Source organism: Marmota monax, unplaced genomic scaffold, assembly GCF_021218885.2.
Source record: "Marmota monax isolate L192 unplaced genomic scaffold, Marmota_monax_Labrador192_F-V1.1 WCK01_AAM20220418_F8-fsc00157, whole genome shotgun sequence".
Classification (NCBI taxonomy): domain Eukaryota; kingdom Metazoa; phylum Chordata; class Mammalia; order Rodentia; family Sciuridae; genus Marmota; species Marmota monax.
This window is the reverse complement of record NW_026694573.1, coordinates 1483424-1507580: the sequence shown is the minus strand read 5'-3', so window position 1 is coordinate 1507580 and position 24157 is coordinate 1483424. Positions and strand designations below refer to the sequence as shown.

The window sequence follows — 24157 nt, the reverse complement described above, 5'->3', positions numbered from 1 at the left end:
TGACCTTCTTCCCCACTACTGAAGGGAAGCATGAATTCCCAAGAGCGTCTACTGGTCTGGTCTCCTCGAGTACATAACACAAGAAGATTGTTTTTCCTGGATCACAGACTTACCTGCCTGACCTTAGAACAGGAGGCTTTCTCCCATCCATTTGTGTGAAAGATGTTATGTTCTTCCCAAAGGAAACCTCTGTGGGTTTCTTCTAATTCTAAGAACTACAACACTCGTGAGTCAATGACCTCTGGTGGTACAGGAGGAATTTCTGCCAGTCCCACCTCACCCCATTAAAGTGGCCAGCTGGTAAATTGCCACCTGTATATGAAGACAGTCTGTTTCCTCACACAAAACAGAAGCCTGGCTCTTGCACATGGGATCCTTCACCCCATGTATTTAAAAACCTCAAATCATAAGGTATTCTAGAAGACAACAGAGGAAGTTATATAATATCAGGATGATGAAGGTTTTCCTAGCCATGTCACCAGAAGTAGACCCCATAAAGGAAAAAAGATTTTGCCATAGTAAAAAAGATGTCTACCACCTTTATACCACTGATCAATAGGAGAAATAAGGGAAAGGTGTCTCTAATATTCAGTGTTTTCAGCTGCTCAAGTCCAGCCCTGGCATTTGAGACAGTGGCTCTGGCAATCCAATTTCCTTATGTGCTATTCCTGCACTCCCTTCCCACTTCACACCATGTGTAACCAATCCATCAGGAGACCACTGGAAGTTTACTCTCTGGAAAAGCATAAACTGGAGAGGGAGATCAGTCTACCCAGTTGAGAAGGCAGTTAGGATACAGAGAGGGCTGACTCAGTGACCTAATCCACACTAACAACACAGATCTGCCTTCCAACCAGCCCTTCCCCTGTGTCTGGAAGACCATGCTCTGGAGGAAGGACTCAGATATAACCTGTACCCAGATGAGCCTCTAGCAAAACTTCAGTTAACAAGCTTCACCTGCTGAGAGACCACTTGGCCTCAGCCTTGGAGTACACCTCTTAAGAGTGCAATGTCAACCAGGAGCTAGTGGATGCCCTAACACGCAGATAAAAACACCAGAAGAAGAGAGTAAATAGGAGGTAAAAGAAACTCAGAAGAGGGGCTGAGGCTGTGGCTCAGCAGTAGCACACTTGCCTGGCATGTGGCATGTGAGGCACTGGGTTCAATTCTCAGCACCACATATAAAAAAATAAAAAAATAAAGTTCTCTCAATAACTAAAAAAAAAAATATTAAAAAAAAACTCAGCAGAAAAAATAAAATGTAGAAATAGAGATAAGATTGTGCTGCATTCACTAAAAAAGAAAGAATCCTATAAAAAGGGAAAAGTTAGAGATAATTTGGAGGAAATTAGCAAGAGAGCAGAGCTCAAAGACAAAGAAATAGATAAAGGAAAAGGCAGCCCAAAGAGCCAACATTCACACATTAGAGTCAGCCTAAAAAGTGAAAAGAATTAGATTCCCCTAAAATGTCTCAGAGGAACTTCCCCCAAAGGGCAGCACTTAAGTTTGGGGAACATGGTAGATCATCCTGAGGCTCAGCACCACAGACCCTTAAGGTGAAGAACTCAGCTGGCATAGCAGTGGAACACGCATCTAAATTCTCCAGCACACTGGGTGTACTAGTGGTGCATGCTTCTAACTGCAGCTACTTGGGAGGCTGAGGATCACCTGAGCCTAAGAATTTGATGCCAGCCTGGGAAACACAGAGAAGCTGCACCTCCAAAAAGGAAAGAAAAGAAAGAAGGTAATTAAATCTTCCAGGAAGAATGCCCCACTGAGAAGTCAAAATGCACCCAAACTGGCATGGTCTCTGGAAAGTTAACTCCCATGAGCATTTTTCCAGGAAACTAGAAGAATAAGAAAGGGAACCACCAAGAATGAGACACAGAATATAAGAAACAAGAAACAAAACACACATAAACCACAGGCTGGAGCTGTGCAAATGGAGAGATAAGACCAATGAGAACTGTCCTCATCATACCTGTGGCCATTACCTGAATGGCTCCAGAAAGGAGGTTTTGGGAAAGAACTGTAACTGACATAGAGCTCATCATATAGAGCCTGGGGAGAACTGTGCTGAGAAGCAACTGAAAGATATCAGAAGAATTAGCAACAGGTACACAGAAAACTGGGCAGGTTTATTTCTATTTTTTTTTTTTTTTGTAAACTCTCAGAGTTTACAGAATCCTCATTGATGCATGCTAACATGACATTCACAGATTAGGGGTGTATGTGTGTGTGTGTGTTACTGAAGCTTGAACTTGGGGTCTCACACAGACAAGGCAACCACTCTATCAGCAAGCTACACTCCCAGTCCTTTACATTTTATTTTAAAACAGGCTCCAAATTGCCCAGGTTGGCTTGAATTTGCAATCATCCTGCCTCAGTCCCAAAGACACTGGAATTACAAGGAGTGCACCACCACTCCCAGCTAAAACTGGGCAGTTTTTAAAATACATTTTTCCCCCTTGGGGAAGTGGGAAATGATCAACTGCAGAATGCCACTATGCTCAGGTGTATCATTTGTGTAGGCATAAAATGTGAACATTCATTACTGATTTACCCAGAAAGTAAAATAGTGGGAGGATGAGGGAGGAGAAGCAGAGATAATAGCAGTGTATAGGGAATACAGTGCAAATCAACAACAGATAATTCATAACATTCATAAAAGTGATGTCAAGGTAGCAGCATGTGCATATTACTGAAAATCAAGGGCATATGCCAGAAGAAACAGCAAGAGTCAAAGGTAGTCATTGTCTCTGGGGAGGATTCACTGAGTAAGGAACAACTGCAGTGTCTTATAAAAGTCTTTTATTTCTTGAATTTTGCAACTTACATGCATATATTACTTTGACAAAATCTATGGTAAGTAAAAATTAAATGACACAATGTACATAAAAAAGTGTGCCACAGAGATAGGGACCCCAGGAGTTCAAGCTGGAGTCCCCAAATTTCAGAATTTGTTTGACCTGAGCAAATGTGAACTATAATACCTTTTTGTTCTTAAGAGGAAAAAAGTGTGCTAAGAGAAATAATAAATGGATGATAGCTATTATTAAGAAAGGGCATGGTAGCTCATGCCTGTAATCCTTAGGAAGCTTAGGAGGCTGAGGTAGGAGGATCACAAATTGAAATCCAGCCTCAGTAGCTTAGCAAGGCCCTACATAACTGAGTGAGATCCTATTTCAGGACTGACTGATGGAATAAAACACCCCTGGGTTCAATCCCCAGGATTAAAAAAAAAAAAAAGTGTGATTCACCTTTCTAAGCCTTCCTGTTTCCACCAACACTGAAAGAATAGAAATACAAAGCTTCTTCTCCATCAGTTATTCAAGTGACTGCACAATCAGAGAGTAGGAGTTCATAGGGATAAAGGCCAATGCACCATCCACACACTTGAGAGGTGCCTTCTGGCTGCAGCTCCAATGCTTCATCACATCCTGATAGAAAAGTTCCTTCTCTGTCCTTTATTTGCACTTTATTTGGTTCTCATCCAGTCTTCTGACCTTTACTGAATATCCAGAGAGCTATATAGAAGCATCATGTGCTACCCTTAGCCTTCTCCTGATCCTATAGCCAATTTACCACCTCAATGCCCAGGTGGTTTCACCTGTGAGGTCGAAATGCTGAAACACCAATTGTTTGGTCACCAACTGTAACCAAAGCAAAGACAGCCTCTGGACCACACAGGTAGATGGGTATGGCAGCCAAACTATATAAAACAGACCACAACTTCTTCCTCCCCTTTGTTAGCAAACATCTGCAATTCAATTCCTTGACTTTTTGAAGAAACACAAGTGTTGCTGGGCATGGTGGCATAAGCCTATAATCCCAGCAACTCAGGAGGCTAAGACAAAATTGCAAGTTCAAGGCCAACTTCCATAATTTAGCAATGGCCATGTCTGGGTTCATGCCTTAAAACTGGGCGGGGGGTGGCTGGGGATGTGGCTCAAGTGGTAGATCGCTCGCCTGGCATGCGTGTGGCCCAGGTTCGATCCTCAGCACCACATACACACATACAAAGATGTTGTGTCTGCAGAAAACTAAAAAATAAATATTAAAATTCTCTCTCTCTTAAAAAAAAAAAAACAAAAACTGGGTGGCGGGTGGAGGGTGAGGAAATACAAGTGCTTTTCACAAGATAAAAATATATGTGGGGGGGGGCTGGGGTTGTGCCTCAGCAGTAGAGCACTCGCCTAGCATGTGAGAGGAACTAGATTCGATCCTCAGCACCACATAAAAATAAAGGTATTGTGTCCAACTACAACTAAATAAATATGTGTGTATGTGTGTGTAGGAATGGCATTGTGGCTCAGCGGTAGAGCGCTTGCCTAGCATGTGTGAGGCCCTGGGTTCGATTCTCAGCACTGCATATAAATATATAAAAATAATTTTAAAAAATATGTATTTCATAATTTAAATATCCTTTTATGTGTAAGAATGGGAATTTTGGTCTTGCAGAGAGAACTTTTCTAATCATACCAATATCAGACTATAATACTTCCCCTTCAAACTCCTCCCAAGTACTTCTCCCAAGTACTCTGGATGAATGAGATCAATGAAAGAACTAGCCTAAAGAAGAGACTGTTGCCTTTTGAATGGCATGTTCTTATTCGAGCTGGGTCAGAAGACTTCTGACATTTAATCCTATTTGTTGGTTCCTCAAAGGAACCAAGAGAGAGGTCTTGTGATCCCTGTCCTGGTGCTAGCCTGGTGCTGCCCCAGTTCCAGCACACCTCACTTGTCATCAGACAACCACATGGCAGAGATATATATGCTCTGCAACCCAAGATGTATAAAAATGCTTATCCCACACAGTTTTATGGTTTGGGGCAGGAGCCCTATTTTTTAGAGATCTGCACTCAAGCACATACAGCTGAAATCATATGGTATCTGGGATGCAACTTAAAATTGAAAGCTGAAGTAAGAGAACCACAAGTCCAGGAAAGGATAGGGCAGGGAGGGTGAAACAACACTAGCCAAATGTTACTACCTCTCAAAGAATTTGGGAAACCAATTTTCTATTATCTCTACTTCTGGAATTTTTTTTTTAATGTCCATGATGTAACCCCCCCCCCCCAAAAGTAGTAAGCCAAATGCTTATCTCTAGCCCATGGGATGGCTGTGCATGGTCCACAGCTCTTGTGAAAACACCAGGCACAGCCCACTCAGGGAAAGGACACAAGCAGTCAAAACTGGACTCAATAGCCTAGTTCTACTTAAAAAATACATATATATCTATCTATATCTATATCTATATCTATATATCTACATAACTTATATAAAGTTACATGTACACATAGGGCTGAAGGAAATACATCAAATGCCAGTAATGGCCATGTCTGGGTGGAGAGATTATGGAAAACACCTTCCTGTTTTTCAATCCTCTACAATGTTATCTGGAAAGAAATAAAATACTACACCCAAAGTCCTGAATGTACTGACCAAAACAGGAGGGACAAACAGGGCCAAGGCTGCTGTGACTGCTGAGCAGTTTCTTCCAGACTGCACTGTGCCCATCCTCTCACTTCACAATTCTCCACATCTGCTCTGCCTGCTGCAACCTTCCTCCAGGGGCCTCTGCCCTGCCCACTCCAGCTGGACAGATGGGCTTCAACCCAGCCTCCAGGAAAGTCCACCCCCACTTGCTCCTTCAGAGGACTGCTCTTTCAGGCTTGGATGCTGCACCTCCCACTGTCATTTCTTCTTAAATGGGTGAGCACTACTTCCAACATCATCACGTTGTACCACCTCTCAGAATCAGTAAAGGAGCAGGCCTCCTTCCCTGTAGGGGTGCATTCCTGTGTCTCCCTCTCTCTTGCAAGCTTGTGCACGCATGCACACCCACACATGTGCATACTCATAAACACCAAATCCTACCACCCCTTCCCTTACAGACTCTCTCTCCTAAACCATCCTTTCCAATTCTATTGTCACTTGCACCCAGGAGGTCTCAAAATTGAATGTGTATTCAAAATCAACAAGTGTGCGGGCACAAATGTCAAGCAAGTAGAATTCTCCCACACTGCTGAGAATGTATACTGCCACCACTTGGGGAAACTATTCTGTAAATATGCCAAAGGCCACATACTCCTGACCTATCCTCCCACCCCACCCTTGCCCCAACATGCACAGCCCAGAGAATTAAGTGCATGTCTTCCAGCAGAAGACAACACTGGTGCCATTCTTGGTGCTGCCTTCATGCAGCCAACAACTGGAACTAACTCCAATGTAAATTAAGAATAAAGTCAGGCATGGTGGTGCATGCCTGTAATCCCAGAGACTCAGGAAGCTGAAGGAGGAGGACCACAAATTCAAGGCAATTCTCAGCAAATCAGTAAGCCCCTCAGCAACTTTGCAAGACCCCTGTCACAATACTGGGTATATAGCTCAGTGATACAGCACCGCTGGGTTCAATCCTTAGTACAAAAAAAAAAAAAAAAAAAGGGAAAGAAAAGAAAAAAAAGAACCCCCCCCCCAAAAAAACCCTGCTGAATTTCACATGAAAGAGGTCAGACCCAAGATCACCTGATGTGATGCTGATGACAGGAAGTTTAAGAATAAGTCAAAGGGCTGGGGTTGTGGCTCAGGGGTAGAGCACTCACCTACCATGTGTGAGGCGCTGGATTCGATCCTCAGCACCACATAAAAATAAAATAAAGATATTATGTCCACCTATAACTAAAAAATAAATATTAAAAAAAAAAAGAATAAGTCAAAGGTCTCCCTGGCTAACAAAGTCAGAGGAGTGGGTCTGGATTTGCCCTGGCTGTATGCAAGGGCCTGTCCAAGTGCAGATCTGGGCAGTGGCTCGCAACATGGACAAATGTGATATGCTATCAGAAGATTGGAGTCTTTGTGTCATTCACTGTAGTAGGTATGTTATACGTCAATATAAGTACTACCTGAAATAAGGAAGAGCTGCTGAGCCATGGGTCCCAGGACTCTACTCCATCCTTCAGTTGGGACCTGAATGGCCTCTTTTGCCTGAATTCCTACCACAGGGCACTTGGCAAGGACTTCTCTGTTGTATGAATCAAAGCAAACTGTCAATATGTAAGGGCTTCTGGTGACCCATCAGGGCTTCTGAAGGCAAACCCTGAGTTCTTTCTACTTCACAAGAGGGGATCGATCCCACACAGCAAGCAGATCCCTTTTTCAAAGGTCATCTCTGATAAGGAGGACTGAAAGGAAGCTGCAAAGAGAGAAAAGCAGAACAGAAGGGCAGGAGGGAAGAAGGGACAAGTCATTTCTCAACCAACAAGCACTGCCCAGCCCACCCCCAGAGCCCAGCTGACACAGGAAGAAGCAAGGGAAACAGGCTGCAAAAAGCAGTACCCTGGAGGTGGAGGTCTTTCTAGTTTTCCAGCACTTGGCCCAGAAGCCCCTCCCATGTTGCCCTGCTGATCCTTCTCCCAGACCAAATATAAGGGGTACAGCTCAAAAGGTGCCCTACAGCCCAGTCACACTTCACTCCATCTCCCTACTTGCCCCACCCCTACCCCCTTGGGCACATTCTTAGGCAGCAAGTGAAAAGAAGCTTGTGGGGCCAAGGGCTAACAGGAAGCAGGGACCAAAGGAGGTCCCAGGGAGCAAGATAGCATTCACAGAAGCATAGGAAAATGGCATAAATGAGAATGAGGCAGAAACCTGGGGAAAGGCACAGTCAAGGTTTTTACCATCCTTACAACTCTCCCTATATTTGAAACAGTCTCAAAATAAAAAGTTCAAAATGGAGATGTGGGGCTTAGAGAAAAGGTTAGGTATCTCTTCCAAAGACTCACTACCCTAAATAACAGTTATTTCACCTTAAGATACTTAATTCATTCAATATAGGGTCTTTATTAACAGTCCCACATCCGAAACAGATTCGTTATGGAAGTTGAGGTAAGCATCTCCCTGATGGAGCAGTGGTTTAGAGATGATTAAACAAGACTTGGTTCTTATTTTATTTCCTTTTATTCTCCAGAATTAGGTATTCATTTTGCTTATCTATTAAATAGAATCACCTAGAAAAAGCCCCTACTCTCCTCTGTCTTTAAATCAATGTCTAAACCTATCAGGTGGAGCACATCTGCAATCTCAGTGTTTGGGAGGCTGAGGCAGGAGGATTACAAATTTGAGGCCAGCCTGGACAACTTAGCCCGTCCAGAAATAGAAAATAAAAAGGGCTAGGGATATAGCTCAGTTGTAAAGCATCCCAGGGTCCAAAAATAAAAATAATAAATATCTCAATGAAAAAAGAGATCAAGCCGCAGGCAGTGATGCACACCTGTAAACCCAGCCTCTTAGGAGGCTGAGACAGGAGGATCACGAGTTCAAAGGCAGCCTCAGCAACAGCGAGGTGCTAAGCAACTCAGTAAGACCCCATCTCTAAATAACATACAAAATAGAGCTGGAGATGTGGCTCAGTGGTTGAATGCATCTGAGTTCAATCCCAGTACCAAAAAAAAAAGGGGGGGGGGGGTGGTCAAAATTAGAAGTGATCAGAGTTAAGTAGCACTAATGGCCCCAACCTTGGTAGGTTATAGGAGAAGCCAGCACTGCAATAACTGTAAAAATAGCACAAATTCACAAAAAAATTTAAATATGTGAATTTCATGTCAGAAGGCACCTGATAAGAACTCTGTAAACTGAGGTAGTAGGAAACACTGTGAGGTGATCCTTGGGGATCATCAAGAGGGGGTGAGGCCAAGGTTAAAACTTGACAAGGGAAGAGAGATTCCACAGGAGATGAGGTGAGCTTGCCACAATGGGGTCCAGGAAGGCACAGTGTGATACAGGATTCTTGTGCCAGCATGATAGGATTAGTTGGAAGGACAGTTTATGAATGAAAGGGAAAGGGCCTCAAACTCCTTTGCAGGGGTAGACAAAGTAGAATTGGTCTGAAACTGAGAGCCTAGGTGAGGGAGGTTACCTAGGTTGAATGCAAAGCATACAGTGACTTTCCACATCACATTGCTAATTGTGGCCACCCTAGTATGGAGTCCATCACGTCAACATATTTTCAATTACAAAAGGAACGTATGTTCTTTCTTGGCAAAAATACTTTGGGATGGGTGTGGTGGCACATGCCTGAATGCCCAGCAGCTCAGGAGGCTGAGACAAGAGGATCAAAGCCAGCCTCAGCAAAACTGAGGTACTAAACAACTCAGTAGACCCTATCTTTAAATAAAATACAATATAGGACTGGGGATGCAGCTCAGGGGTCAAGTGCACCTGAGTTCAATCCCTGGTACCCCCAAAATAAATACTTTTGCACATATACATACTGAAAATTACAAGGAAAATTAAAATCACTCATCATCAGCTGATGATGCTCATTTTAAAAAACTCAGCTTATATCACACATCGTGCTTGGTGATAGGTTATTGTTGATATTTACACATTATGGAGGGCTCCCATGTCATTACCACCAGCAGCATGGAAACCATCATCTGCAGCTACAACAGTGCTAACCAAGCTCCCTCCCTCTTTGTTTCAAATGTCCCTCTTAGATGATGATGAAGCAATGATCACTACATTCTCATCACCATCAAGCTATGAACACTCCTAGATAACGTTCCTGGAGGAAATGCCTTAGGAAATGGAACTTTAAGGTCACTACTAAAGGGTTTTCCAAAAAAAAGATCCTAATTTATATGTGTCCAATTAATTTTGTTGGTTTACCTGCATCTCGATACAAAGTTACTGTCATCTCTAGATGAATGACTCAGGAGGTGAGCTCCCCATTACCCCAACACCCAAAAAGGCTCATGCTGATGCTCAGGAAACCTGCTGTGGATGGATCCAAAAATCCTGTGTTACGTACTCATGGTAACAGGAATTGATACTAATTCCAAAAACATTCATCCTGTACCTGCCCTAAGGAGTTCAGACTAGTGGAAGACAAGCCTTCAAACAATGCAAGTGCAAATGAGTATCTCTTCACCTAGCATTTGAGTAGAGCAGAGAGTGGAGTGTGGGGAGGACCAGACTCCTAGGAGGAGAACAAACTGGATGCAGAACAGCCGGGGGTAAGAGATATGCTCATCTGAGGAACCACATCAGCCTGGTAGGATGCAGCAAGGGGTGGGGATGGAGTAGGCAGGTGCAGACCCTGGAGGAGGAATGGAGACTCAAAATCAAACCTACAGGCAAGAGACAACTACTAAAACATCCAAAGCATCAAAACAACTGGAGGGAGGGCAAATAGGAGAAACAAGAGTTGGTAACTTTCAGAAGCTGAGTGGTGGGTATATAGACAATTCTACTTGGTTTTATGATTTTAATTTTTCACCTTGAATTTTTAAAAACTCATTAGAATTCTTTACAATTTTTCCTTAATATATAACCATAATAACTGTCCAAAGGAACAATTTAATGGGGGAAGGTACCCCCTGGCCCTACCATGACACTGGCAGGTAAATAATCATATGGTTATGGACCTCCTGATCTCACAATGCCCAGCATGGATTTTCACCTAGCCACAGCCATATAGTCACAAACAGTAGTAACAGATCAAAGACCTATGGTCAGGAATGGATTTAAAGACACACAGTTATGGTAGGTAGGTGTGGTCATTTACAAAAGGAGCTCAGGGGCTGCCTTAAACATGTGGCTAGGCCCCTTTTCCCACTTTGTGGGGTACAAAAACCCATGGAGAGTTGCTAAAATTATAAACAGGAAGTCCACCCCACAATAGGCTCCTCTGTCAGAGTTCCCCAGTACATGCGGCTCTGGTTAATTTCAATCTGTTCCTCCCACCAGCCCTTCAGATGGACACAACCTCTCTTTCTAAGATTAAAAGGTAGTTTGCCTCTCTTTTCTTGCTACAGTCCTATAAGCATTCATTTGTAACATTCAGAGCAATTACAAGAAGCAGTGGCTTCTTCTCTTATCTTATAAATGATGAGTCACATATGTCAACTCATGCCACAGGGCTGCATTTCAGCTGCTAGTGCTTTTGCTGAGAAAGCCCCTAACTCCTGAGCAGAAGGGCTCAGGAATGAGAGCTTACTTTCCTTCAATCATGTCACTACTAGTCTAGAAGTTTAACAATCACTTCCTGATTGCCCACTGGAAGCAGTGCTATTAGGGCCCTGGCCCTATAGAGGTAATCAGAGGAATAAAGCTCCTGGCTTCCGAGAGAAGATATCTAGCAATGGGTTGTACACAAACAGCTATAAGCCAGCATACTCCCTTAAACCACCAAAGACCATGAAGAAGGCAGAGTGACTCAGCGGCCTTCCCACTGGAAAATAAAGGCCAGACTGGCATAGGGATATTGGGAGGCCCAACTGGGAATAGCCACAGGAAAAAGTCCCACTAAAACCTGTTGGCTTCTGACCCACAAGTAGGATCTGGACCTCCAAGTTTAAGGGTATACTCCCCATACTTTTGAACACCCCCTGCCCCCAGACCCTTGAAAGTTGCTGTTCCTTTGCTTGTTTTCTTTGATCCTTGTTTTGTTCCTTCTCACTAAAGAGTACTTGACTTTCTGCTTGTGTTCCAGGCCAAACTCTCCATATATCCTAGGTGCAAAACCTACAGATCATTATTTCCCTTGATGCTTTACTGGAAGAGGTAGCTGACCTGTTTGCCCTTGGCTTACCCATGCTCTCCTGAACCCTTCCTGGCACTTCACCAGCCCCAATACAGAGCCCCCTTCACTGTGTTTCCTCCCCTCTTCATTCTGTTCAGTCCCCAAAACAATCTGCTATGGAGAGGAATAAAAGCCTCAAGAGTAAGATGGCACACTAGTATGGCAATATGTAAATCAATGGATGTGAAACTGATGTGATTCTGCAATCTGTATACGGGGTAAAAATGGGAGTTCATAACCCACTTGAATCAAAGTGTGAAATATGATATATCAAGAACTATGTAATGTTTTGAACAACCAACAATAAAAATTAAAAAAAAAAAGAGTAAGATGGCAGGAAAATTTTATATATATATTTAGTTGAAGTTGGACACAAATCTTTATTTTATTTGTTTATTTTTATGTGGTGCTGAGGATCGAACCCAGTGCCTTGCACGTGCTAGGCAAGTGCTCTACCAATGAGCCACAGCCCCAGTCCAGGAAAATTTAAAAGAACTGGGGAAATGACTGATGAAGTCCTTTCATTCACTCACTGCTTACATACTTTCTGTGAACCTACTCTGTGTTAGGCACTGCACTAGTCACTATAGCCTGCAGACCAAAGACCCACTACTAGCATTAACCCAATAATCCCTCAAGAAGGCCCAGTCCCACAAAGGCCAGTTCAGGGGTCTCTAAAGGTCACTTCTCCTGAGGTCTCTTCAGGAAGAATGCGTGGTCAATGAAGAGCCAATCTGAACCTACAACAGTTTTCCAACTATGCTGTCCCTACAGGCTCCTTTAAGTGTCATTGAGTCCCCTAACCAGGCTCAAGGTATCACCTTCCCTACCCAAGACTACAAAATCTCCTACCTCTGCAAAAGCACAGGAAGAAACAGAGAGCTTAGCACTGAGTTCCCAAACCTCTGTAATGGCTTGCACAGAGGTATTTCTTCATTGTCCCTCCCACTATCCCTATAAGACAGAGTAGGACTCCTACCCTTTCACAGATGAGGGACACAATCCAGAAAGATCAAGTAGTGCCCAAGATTACTAGGCTAAGAAGTGGAGAAAGTGGGGATTCCAGTCCTTCATCACATATGCTATTTCAGGTAAAGAACGCCACTATCCTATGAGAGGTGGCTCATGCAGCCCCCAGGGAAATACTTCCTCCTGCACTCTTCCAAATTGCAGAGGACTAGAGTCCCTTGGGAAACTAAAAGAGTAATTAAGGCCTATCTGAGGGGCTGGGGAGATAGCTCAGTTGGTAGAGAGCTTGCCTTGCATGCACAAGGCTCTGGATTCAATCCCTGGCACCAAAAAAAAAAAAAAAAAAAAAAAAGACCTATCTGAGGGGGTAAACCACATTAGGCTTTACGGGGGGCCACTTAGGAAAGAATCCTGAGTATTTGATACTGAAACAGAGAAGCTGCTGGTCATGAAATCAATGGGGAGAAATCTTACCTATGAATACCTTACATTCTTGATAATACAGGTTTAAAAAATGAATAGGTACTGGGAGTATAGCTCAGCAGGAGAGTGTATACTTAGTATGCACAACATGAACAAAATACTGGGTTCAATACCCAGCCCTTAAAGATAAATAAATAAAAAGAGACCAGGGGCAGGATGCACACCTTTTAATCCCAGCTAGTCACAAGGCTGAGGTAGGAGGACCAAAAGTTCGAGGCCAGCCTGTGAAACTTAGCAAGACCCTGTCTCAAAATAAAAGGCTGGGAGATACAGCTCTGTGACACAGTATCCCTGGTTTCAATTCCCAGTCACTGCCACCACCGCCACCACACACATTTAAAAAAAAAAGGAGAGCGAGCTTAGAATGTTCAAGAATTGGAAGAACCAAAGAGTCTGGAACAAGATGAGAAGACAAACTAGGCCAGGATAAGGGGTTTGAAGAGTGGGACAGCTGAAGTTTTATTGTAATGCTAAGGAAAGGTCACTGATAGGCAGTGGCATGAACCCCTTGACTGCACATCAGCCTTACCTGTGCTATTGGGGGAGGAAGGACTGGATGGAAAGAAAGTAAGGGAAAGGTTGCAGTCCAGGAAAGGCTCAGATAGGTAGACACAGTATGAGGAGGACTAAGACTAAAAAGATTCCTCACACAGGCTGTCTAATTAGAGCTCTCTTAAGCAGTCTCAACTCAAAATCCCTCCTTCTCAGTGGGAGCCTGATTAGCCTATACTTTGTTAGCTCCCTCAATTGAAACCTCTCTGGTTCTTTACTATGCTTTCTTTTTGGAGATGCTAGGGACTGAACCCGGGGGCTTTGCATATGCTTCGCAAGCACTTTACCATTCAGATCTATGCTTTATTGCTTCATACACTATAAATCACTTGGGTTCAAAGTACAAATTCCAAAATAGCTGATCTTAAATAACAGCATAAACACCGGGGAAAGTTAAAATTAAAAATGTGTAAAATACCCTCATGCAAATTCTTTTTCAACCTTGTGAACACAATGAATAAAGACACCAGGAAAGTGAAACCTAGAGGAAAAAAATAAAAACAACAAGTAAACCTGAGAAATGAAAACACCCACATCACATTAGGAAGGACACCTTTGAAACTGCATACCCAGCTGTGCTAAAATACTCTCTCCCCCAAAGGATGCAGGCCCTAATCTCTGGAACCTGTGAATATGCTACATTACATGGCAAAAGGGACTCTGCAGATGTAAAAAATTCCCCCCTGAAGATGTATTTAAAGGATACAGACTTGAAGGAGAGTACCCAAATGAACCCAATTCTAAATTAAGCCATGAAAAGCACAGAATTTTCTCTAGCTGAAATTAGAGATGTGGCAGAAGTGGCCATTGCTGGAAGGGGCCACACAGAAAAGGAACAACCTCTAGGAACAAAAACTGACCCCCGGCAAAAAAGCCAGGAAAGAAAGAGGACATCTCAGTCTTACAAGCACAAGGAAGTGAATTTGGCCAGCAGTCTGAATGGGTTTGGAAGCAGAATCTATTCCAGAGCCTCCAGCAAGAAATGTATACTGACAATATCTTGATTTTAGTCTTCTAAAAGTGTTGTTTCAAGATGCTAAATGTGTGTAATTTTTTTGTAGCAGTAGTGTAAAAATAATACACAAGAGGCAATCTGGCAAAAAGAAAAAGAAAAAGCAGGATGTGGTAGTGCATGCCTATAATCCCAGCAACTCAGGAGGCTGCAGCAGGAGGAAACCAAGTTCAAGGCCAGCCTCAGCAACTTAACAAGACCCTTACTAATAAGGGTGTTAACTTAATAAGACCCTTAACTCAAATAAAATTAAAAGGGCTGGGGATGTAGCTCAGGTGTAAGGCACCTCTGAGGGTTCAATCCCCAATAGGTGCCCCATACAAATGGAAAAGGAACAACTTCAGATCTCCTGGAAGCACAAGGAAACTGAATTATGAAGTATCCATTGGTTGATCTCAACAGCAAAAGGAAACTTTTCAATGTTCCCCCAGCCCTCTGACACTTCTCCAGCCCTCTCTCCTGACTGGTGATGAGGGTTATCCCTTGAGATTTCACCTAGAAGTAACTCAAATGCTTCAATAAAATGCTGTTCAATGATTCTGCAACGTCTGCAGACCTCTCCAGAGGCTATGCTGTGGTGATACCAAGGAGCCACTAACACTACAGTCCCCACTTCTTCCACAGTACTAAGGTTTCCCAGCATTCAGCCAGCTTCCTTTCTTCCACACTGTTTCATCCCACCCCCAGTTAGTCATCCAGGATTGTCCACAACCTTCCCTTTCTCTGGAATCCTGTCTTCCTCTTTCAGTTTCTACCCTAAGCAGGCCTTTATAATCTCCTAATTAAGTCATCCCACAACGATTTTACAGATAAATGTGATAGACAGTAATCTAGCAGAGGGGAAAACAGGATGAAGGACAGGTGTGTGTCCCCCAAGAGCTTAATAAAACTCCCCAAACAGCCTAAATGGCCTATCTTCTGTCCTTGATTCATTTCCAAGGACTCGGGGGATCTTCCCAACACGACCTGCATTTCACCACCTCAAAGTAGGCCACTTATCAAATACAGGCTAAACTCCTTAGCACAACACTCCCAATCACTAACATGACAGCACTGGGTCATCTCATCCATTATCTCCAGGACCTCCTTACTCCCCAACCCTAGAACTCTCAGCCCCAACAAGGTCCCTTATGCAATTAAGTGCTCTCATTTCCCCAGTCTTCTGCTTGGAATGGTAGTATTTCACACTCCTACAAGCCTTGCTAGGACTCAGTTTGTTCATCACCTACTCCACAAGGGTGCTCCTGGTCGGCTAACTGCGACTTTGCAAGAAGCCCCTGCAGCACCCACAGCCTAAGGGAGCACTGCAAGGAACTGTTCCTCTACTGACAGTTCCATCTCCCAGGGCAGTGGTTGTGTTTCTGGCAATTCTGTGGTGAGCACAACTCTCCAGTAAGCTCAGTTAAAAACTGCTAAATTAAACAAGTACTCAGTGGTGAGGGACTGGAGTTCCGTTGGGAGGAGACACCAACTCCAGTTCTTCACCAGCTCCTCCAGAATCAAAGATCACTTCCTGACAGCCGCTTCCTGCCACTCTTTGGCCAAGTTCCTACTACTCTGACGGGTCATCCTTAGCTTCTCAGTCCCTACCGCCCACAGCTCACACACACACTCTCACTTTCTTCCCCTCCCCATGTATATTACATATACCCCCCTCCCGGAAAAAAAAATCCTGAAGTGCTTTTCTGGAAGAGAAACCACGAAACACCTGGTAAAACCACTACGGGCTGCCTCTTTCCCTTTCCGTATCCAGTGTGAACCAAAGCGGGGGAAAGCCCGCACCCAAAGCACACAAATGACGAATGAGAAAACCCAGGACGATGACTCATAAGCCAAGGCTCCATGGTTTGCAGAGTTCAGACCTGGAAAGCTAACAAGCAGCCTTACCCACCAACAGAGGAGGTAACCACCGAGGGCCACGCCCTTGGGCTCACGAAAGTCGTGAGTACCTTTCATCTCTAGGTGCCCTGGAGACCCCGCAGGTTCCCGGGCCGGGATCTAGAATTGGGTCCAGCCTCGGCCTCGCCCCCCGCGCGAGAAAGGAATGTCCGGCCATCCAGTCCCCCGCCCCAGCCCCTACTCACATTTGACTAACCAGCTTCTGCCGGAAGGCGGCGCTCCGCCAATCGGTCTCCTGCCCCGATACGTCCATGCCGGTAACCCAGTTCCCACAAGCCGCGTCCCACCCCTCCTCCTCCTCCGCTGCCGCCGCCGCAGCCGCTGCCGCCTCTACCGTAGAGCCAGGCCCAAACCCGGAAGACGTCCGCGGATCCTTGGCCGCACCGGAAGTAGAGCATGTATTGTGGGAAATGGAGTCACGCGCGAGGGCCTACGGGAAATGGAGTTCTCCTTACCTGTTGTTAGCTTTCCCAGACCCTGGCACCAGGGAGTCATGCGCCCTCTCCCGGAGCGGCGGTCTTTCGTGGCCTGCACCCTATTTGGAGCTGGAGAGAGTGGTTGCTGCATGGAACTCCCTGTGCCGTCCGCTGGAGGGGCTGGCCTTTTAACATTTTCTATGACCCTACTGTGTTTTGGCCTCATCAAGTCCTTGAGGTCTGAATCCCTCAGGAATAGCCAAACTGCCAGTCAGATGTCTTCAGCAATACTTGGGAGAGGGTCTTTCTTTTTTTTCCTTCTTTTTTGGGGGATCGAACCCAGGGGTACTTTACCACTGAGCTACATTTCCAACCCCTTTAAAAAAATTCGAGACAGGGTCTTGCTAAGTTGTCCGCGCTGACCTCAAACTTGTGATCCTCCTGACTCAGCCTCCCTAGCTACTGCTCCAGAGAGGGTGCTTCTTTATCAAATAGGTGTGTGAAAGGTTCTGTTCCCTGCCTTCCTGTGACTGCCAGAACTGTGTCTGAGGAGTGAGTTACCACTCTCGTGACTCTTCTTTCCATTGGATCTGTAATCTCAGATTCTACCCATGGCTTTATTTTGTGACAAACTACGTTTGTTAATTTTCAGTCTTCATATTGAGCTTTCTTCTTGTCCCTGTTATAGAGAACACATTCAGCCCAGTTGGTCCCTGGAGGACTGACATCAAAACAGAGTGAGTGGGAGGCCGAATGAGAGGATTCTGGGGTTCTGAGTATAATTTTATGAGGATAAAATTTCTCCACATTGGACCAATGGACTTATCTTGTGCTCATGGGTGGGGGGTTGGGGGTGGTGTGAGGTGACTTCACAAGAGCAAGGTAAATACAAATCTGACCTTCAGAGAGTAAGTATACTGGCACCTAATGATGCACACTGAATTCTAGGCCCCATCTGGGCTATGTAGACCCCTTGTCTCTTAGCCTTAGGCAGGAAAAGGGTGGGGTGGGAAGGGTGTGACCAAATTCCCCAAAGGAGCCCCTCTTGCCATCAGAGTTTCAGATCTTGCATTGATGTGAAAGCTTTTCACATCTTCAAACTTTTTTGCTATCATTCTCCCAAAATAATTTGTAAAAAATTATACCTAGGTGTGATCAACTTGTCCTGGTTTGCCTGGGATTTTGCAGGTTTTTAGTTCTGAAAGTGCTGAGTTCCTGTAATCACCTCAGCTCCAGGCCAACCAGAATGATTGATCACATTATCTGCACCACCCCACTTGTATATTTTTTAATTGTGATATAATTCACATACCATAGAGTGGTTCTCGATTTTAGGAAATCCTTTTTCTTTTCATACTGAGGATTGAACTCAGGGACATTTTACCACTGAGCTATATCTCTGGTCCCTTTTATTTTGTGACAGGTTCTCACAGAGTTGCTGAGCATCTTGCCGAGATGCTGAGACTGGCCTTAAACTTGAAATCTTCCTGACTCAAACTTTCAATTAGCTGGCTGGGATTATTAGCATGCACCACTGTGCGTGGCCAGTTCACCTTTTTTCCTTTTTAATTCACTTTTTTTTGTGTGTGTGTGTATTTTTTATTTTAATTAACTGTACATGATAGTAGAATACATTTATGCATTTTGATATATCATACATAGATGGGATATAATTTCTCATTTTTTCTGAGTGTACATGTTGTAGAATCAAATTGATCATACAGTCACATATATACATAAAGTAATAATGTCTGTTTTATTGTACATGCCCTCCCCTTCCTTCCCTTCCTATCCCCACGTCCCCTCCCCTTTCCTCCCTTCACTCACTCTACCTAATCTAATGTAACACTATTCTTCTCTAGTGCCTCCTGCCTTATTATGAAACAGCATCCACATATTAGAGAAAACATTCAGCCTTTGGTTTTTTGGGATTGGCATATTTCACTTAGCATGATATTCTCCAGCTTCATCCATTTACTGGTAAATGCCATAATTTCATTCTTCTTTAAAGCTGAGTAATATTCCATTGGGGGGAAAATATCACACACACACATACACACACACACCACATTTTCTTTATCCAGTCATCTATTAGACACCTTGATTGGTTCCATATTTTAGGGATTGTGAATCCAATTTAGAATTTTCAAGTCTATTCACATATTCATAAAGCAGTGTAACTGTTACAATCTTTTGTACATTTTTTTTTTCAATACTGGAATGAACCCAGAGCCACTTTGCCACTGAGCTATACACCCAACCTTTTTTTATTTTGAGTTGCTGAGGCTGGCCTTGAACTTGAAATCCTCCTGCCTCAACCTTTTAGTAGCTAGGATTACAGGTGTACACTGAAAGGCGAGTGACTCACCAAGACACAGATTCAACCAAGAGACTTTATTGGGGGGCTGTCCGAAGGGGAAGAAAAGGAGAGGCAGAGAGCAGAGAGAGAAGAGGAGAGCAGAGAGAAATAGACCAGAGAGCAGGGAGAGAGAGAAAGAAGAGGAAGAGGTAAGAGTGGAAGAAGGCAGAGAGCTTGCAAGCTTTGGCTTAAGAAGGGTTGTATAGGTGACATGGCAGGTGCTGATTGGCAGGGTGACTCAGGAATAGCAAGCAGACACTGGGTCCTGTGGGGATTGGTCAAGAAAACCTTTGAATTTGGTGCTCTTTGGCTTGGCGCCCTTTGGAGAGGAGGGGTAGGGGTAAATGATCCCGTGTTGTTCTCCTGAGAGGAAACTTAACTTTGGCGGGGGGGTCTTCCAAATACCCAACATTCCTCCCTGTTTGTTTTTGTGTTGGGAGCAGGGCAATGAGATTTTCTGGCTACTTACTGCTGGAGAGGGACAACAAGTGTGAAGGAAGGGAGGGGTGGTCAGGGTGTGGGGACAAGAGAAGCATAGCTGTAAAGGCCAGGGCACTGAAGATGTGAATTTCCTTGGGGCCGAAATCGATGAAAGTTCCTTGAAGCCATAGGTCTTGGGTAGTCTCGATCCAATTTTTGTCCCTGCAAATGGGGGGAATCAGCCAGATGTCCTGTTGGAGGGCTTCTATGGATTCCAAGAAGCAGGTGCACCACGTGATAACCCTAAAACACCAAAGACACCTGAAGGTAAGGAGAAGAGGAGGAAAGAGGAGACAACACTTTAGCTTCTGGCCAGAAGTCCAGTGAGAGGGACTGGCTGAGAAAAGACCAGCGGTCAGGAGGAGGCACACAAAAGCGAATGGGCCTAGAAACCCTGTGTGACAGCCAAGTGAAGTTCCCTAGTCGTGTTTCCATTTTGTAGCTCCATATTCACGATGGTGAAGTTCCGTCAGCCCTTGGTGAGGCCTTCATGTAAGGGACAGGTTCCTCCAAGTAGCAAGTAGCTAAAAATCCCTGAGGAGAATCTGTTTAAAGGTCTCACTAGATATTTTGTCTGTTTGATCCTGCAGGAATTTTATGATTCATGGTAGAAAATCACAAAACAAGAAAATCCCAATTATTGGGGCCATCTGGGATGTCTGAGGAAGCCGACTTGGTAGGTGTAAGGGAGGTGGATGCCAGGAGGGTGGCAAAAGACACGGGTGGAACTAGAGTGAGGCATGTTGTTGGGAGGGTTTCTCGGGTTGGGGAAGGTCCTCCTTGGGAAGGGGAAAAGGAACCCTCAGGTGTGAGATGTGGAGCTTTAAAGGATTCTCAGGAGTGGTGGAGCAGACATATTTGTAGTTAGGAGGATGGTGGACAGTCAGTCTGGGCTCCCTCAGTCAGAGGCTGGGCCAGTTTAAGCATTGAAACGCAAATCCATGAAGTCAGCTTGCCTGGAACTCCTGTAGGTGGGCAGCAGTGGGAGTGCACAAGATAATCTTTAGAGGGCCCTTCCATTTAGGTGTCAGGGTAGGCATGTCACCAGAAGGAGGAGAGAAACATACCCAGTCGCCTGGGGTTAAGGGGAAAGAAATGTGTGACATGGAGGGATCAGGTAATAGAGTTTCCTGGTGTTTCCAAATCTGTGTTTGGATGAAACTAAGAAGGAGGTGACTGAGATGTTCTGGAAGAATGCAGGGTGAAGGAGTCATCACAGATAGTAGGGGTGGGCTTCCATACATCACCTAAAAAGGAATGTTTGAGTTGGCCTTTTGGGGAATGCCCAAAGGTGAAACAGGGTGACTAGGAGAAATTTGACCCAGTGGAGATGTAGTTTGAGGGAGAGCTTGGTGAGGGTCTCCTTTAGGATGCGGTTAATGTGTTCTACCTTGCCTGAAGAGGTGGGATGATAGCAGATGTGTAGATTCCAGGGAATGTGGAGAGCCTCAGCAATGAGTTGTGTGGTTTGTGAGGTAAACTCGGGCCATTGTCTGATGCCAACAAGTTAGGGACCTCAAATCTTGGGATGACATCTGTGAGCAAAACAAAGGTGACCATGGATTCCCTTTTGTTGGTGGTAGGAAAAGCTTCCCCTCATCCTGGAAGAGGAGATAGAGATACCTCTTGACCCTGGGCATGTGTGTGAAATCCAATTGCCAATCAGATCCTGGAAATTGTCCGCGAGCCTGGTGGGCAGGAAAGGAGCCTGGCCTGAGAAGGGTATTAGGATTGGTTCTTTGACAAATGGTGCAGTTAGTGGTGAGGTCTTATTAAGCCCCTGAACCATAGGTCCAGGGCTGTTTGAAGACTGCTAGTTGGAAGAGGGTATCAAGATTGACAAGGGAAATGCTGAGGGTCCTTAAGATGAATTCCGACAGGGACACACTGAGCCAGTGTGTGGAATTGTCCCAAACTTGAGGGTTTACCTCCGGAGGGAGAGAAGTAGGGGAGCCTATGGATGTGTGGGTTGCTGCTGCAAGGCTGAGGATAAAAGAAAGGGTGGGATGGAGTGTGATGGAGGTATGAAATTTGGCTAAGATGTCCCTTCCCAATAGGGGAATGGGGCCTTGGGGCATTACCAAAAACTGGCGGGAGAAAGGATAGTGGTAAAACGTACAAGAGAGCTTGGGGGTTTTAAGGGGAAGGATTCTATGTCCCTCTACCCCAACAATGGGGGAACAAGATTGAAACAGTGGGTCACCAAAACTCCCTCAAGACTGAATAAGTGGCCCCTGAGTCTAAAAGGAAGTTAATCAGGCGTCCATCCACCATAATAGTGACCCTGGGCTCCCTGAAAGGTGATGGTGGTCGTAGGGGGAAGGGGAGGGGGGCGGGGGGGGGGGGGATAGTTCCAAGGCCCCTTCAGTCGTCTGTTGCCAGCCCCAAAAGATCCAGGGCTGGGCTCAGGGCGGATCTAGCTCCCCTTCGGGGGCCGGGCCAGGCAATCCATGGCCCAGTGACCCATTAATTGGCATTTAGAGTGTGGATGCATAGGTGACTTGGGATTAGGGTACTCTAACAGGGCCCAGGGCCCTCTTGGGTGGTGGGTCTTTGGCCGAAAATGAAGGGGCCCGTGGGGTAGGTCCTCGTAGAACTTGTGCCAGCATTTACTTAAGAATTAGGGCCACTGCCTGGTCAGTCTGAGAGAACAAAAGAATTCCCTAAGTCAGGGGACACAACATGAGGTGAAGGGACCCTCCACAAGGCAGGGAACAAGGGGTGGGGACTTAGAAGGATGACCTAGAAGCTTCAAGTCACAGAAACACACATTTAAATCAGGCCTACATAGGTGAATAAAGCAAACTATTAAGAAGAAAGCATCTGTTCCAGGGTAAACTGCTTATTTAAAATTGTCCAGAGTGTAAACAGAGATCAAGTACACAAGTGAAAACAACAGTCCAGTATAGACCACTTTGAGGCCAACATTTCCATGTCAGAATCAGCATTTTTGAGACTCAGGCTCTGGGAGGATGGAGAATTTGGAATCAAATGATATGCACTGAGGAATTTCCCAGAAGCAGACAAGCTGACACAGATGTTCCAACTCAGGCACCGAGATCCACCCAAAGAGCCAACAGATAGCAATAGAATTTGCCTCTCACAGTGATCACAACAAAACAGAAATGTGAAATCTTACTTACAAATATCTCGAAAATGGATAATGAGCCTGGCCACGAGGGAAAGGTATTCATCCTAAAAGTAAAAACAGGAAGCAGTTTAAATCCAAATGGAGAAGCATAGCCATGTGACTCCCCCATCCCACCCCCTCAACCCTGGCCAACCAGAGGTTCTTCCTTCAAGGCTGCTGGCCTCTGGGGCCAACTGAGATGGCTGCAGTCATTCAGCCCAGCTCAGCCTCCTCTGGAATCCATCTCTCAGAGGAGAGCTGTCAGTGCTCTGCTCTGCTGCTGATAAAAGGCACAAAGAAACAAAGAAAGAAGGGTACAGAGAGCCTTCAAAAGGCACCTCCTCCAAACAAAAGGAAAAATCATTCAGCTGAGAGAGCTGGGAGTCACCTCAAGTCCCTTCTTGTCACAGAGGGCAAAATCAGGTCCAGAGAGGCAAGAAGGTGGCCTAAGGTCAAAGCCTATCAGAAGCAGACGTGTACAGGCCACAGCTGTCTTTACACTACTGGTATGGAAGAGCTTTTGATTTTAATGACCAGCCTGTTGCTGCCTTTCCTTGCAGATGTGGTATGTGCACGCAAATCTGCATGAGGTACCCCTGGGCTGTGCCTGCTGGGAATCCATGTTTCACTGCTAGCTACACAGGCAAGGGAGGGAGCAAAATGCTACTCAAAGGTGACAGGTAAAAGCCACTGACTGCCCAGGCCCTGTCTAAGCTGCCATATTTCTGGAACTGCCCAGAAGGGCCTGTCTTCCACTAACTGTCCTGTGGGCACTCAAGAGTGTTCTGGGGAAATAACTACCAAGAAGGATGTCTGATATAAAATCTTATTTCAGAGAAGCATACTTCTTCTCCATAGAAATATCCATCCTTCTAGCAAGGCAGCCCAGAAGGGGGAAGCCCTTATTCCTATGCTGCTGCACAATCATCCTCCTAAGTCACTGTGGTACTCAGAGTCCACTAGACAGAAGACAAGACAGAAGAGAAAAGGGACAAGAAAATAAACATGAATTGGGTGTGGGTTAAAACCTAAAGATACTGTATTTATATCATTATCACTCTTCACCTATTTCCACACTCCACCCTACTGCTATTTTTCAGCTAGGGTAATTAGAACAGGACAACAGGAAGGAGAAAAGGCCCAATGGAAAGAAGCTGGGAGGAATTGCTGAGGAGAAAAAGGTACAAGGAAGCACTGCTGGAACACAGGGAACCTGAGGGGGTTCTGTCAGTACTCTAACTTCTAATGGCCCCAACAATTTCTAGTAGGAAAG

At 44.9% G+C, this 24157-nt stretch overlaps 2 protein-coding genes across 11 annotated transcripts in view; both read right to left on the bottom strand.

The window, feature by feature from the left end:
- The window catches only part of Med15 (mediator complex subunit 15), a 72595-nt gene extending 55754 nt beyond the window's left edge, over nucleotides 1-16841 (bottom strand). For 6 of the 7 annotated variants that reach the window (XM_046421252.2, XM_058571746.1, XM_046421255.2 and 3 more), the window contains exon 1: nucleotides 16685-16841. In XM_046421252.2, the coding sequence (XP_046277208.1) occupies nucleotides 16685-16752 (68 nt within the window). In that variant the 5' untranslated portion in view covers nucleotides 16753-16841. The remainder of the gene's footprint in view (nucleotides 1-16684) is intronic. The other variant, XM_058571747.1, reaches the window with a different exon arrangement.
- Nucleotides 16842-19290: 2449 nt separating this feature from the next.
- Nucleotides 19291-24157, bottom strand: part of LOC124077052 (mediator of RNA polymerase II transcription subunit 15) — a 28160-nt gene continuing 23293 nt past the window's right edge. For 2 of the 4 annotated variants that reach the window (XR_009224622.1, XM_046421264.2), the window contains exons 4-5: nucleotides 22898-22949; nucleotides 19291-19997 (exon numbers count right to left, since the gene is read on the bottom strand). Coding sequence is in view for 3 of the 4 variants with exons in the window: in XM_046421264.2 (XP_046277220.1) it covers nucleotides 19960-19997; nucleotides 22898-22949 (90 nt within the window). In the remaining variant the exon portion in view is untranslated. Of the gene's footprint in view, nucleotides 20016-22897; nucleotides 22950-24157 lie in introns of all 4 variants that reach the window. The other 2 variants (XM_046421263.2, XM_046421266.2) reach the window with 1 other exon arrangement.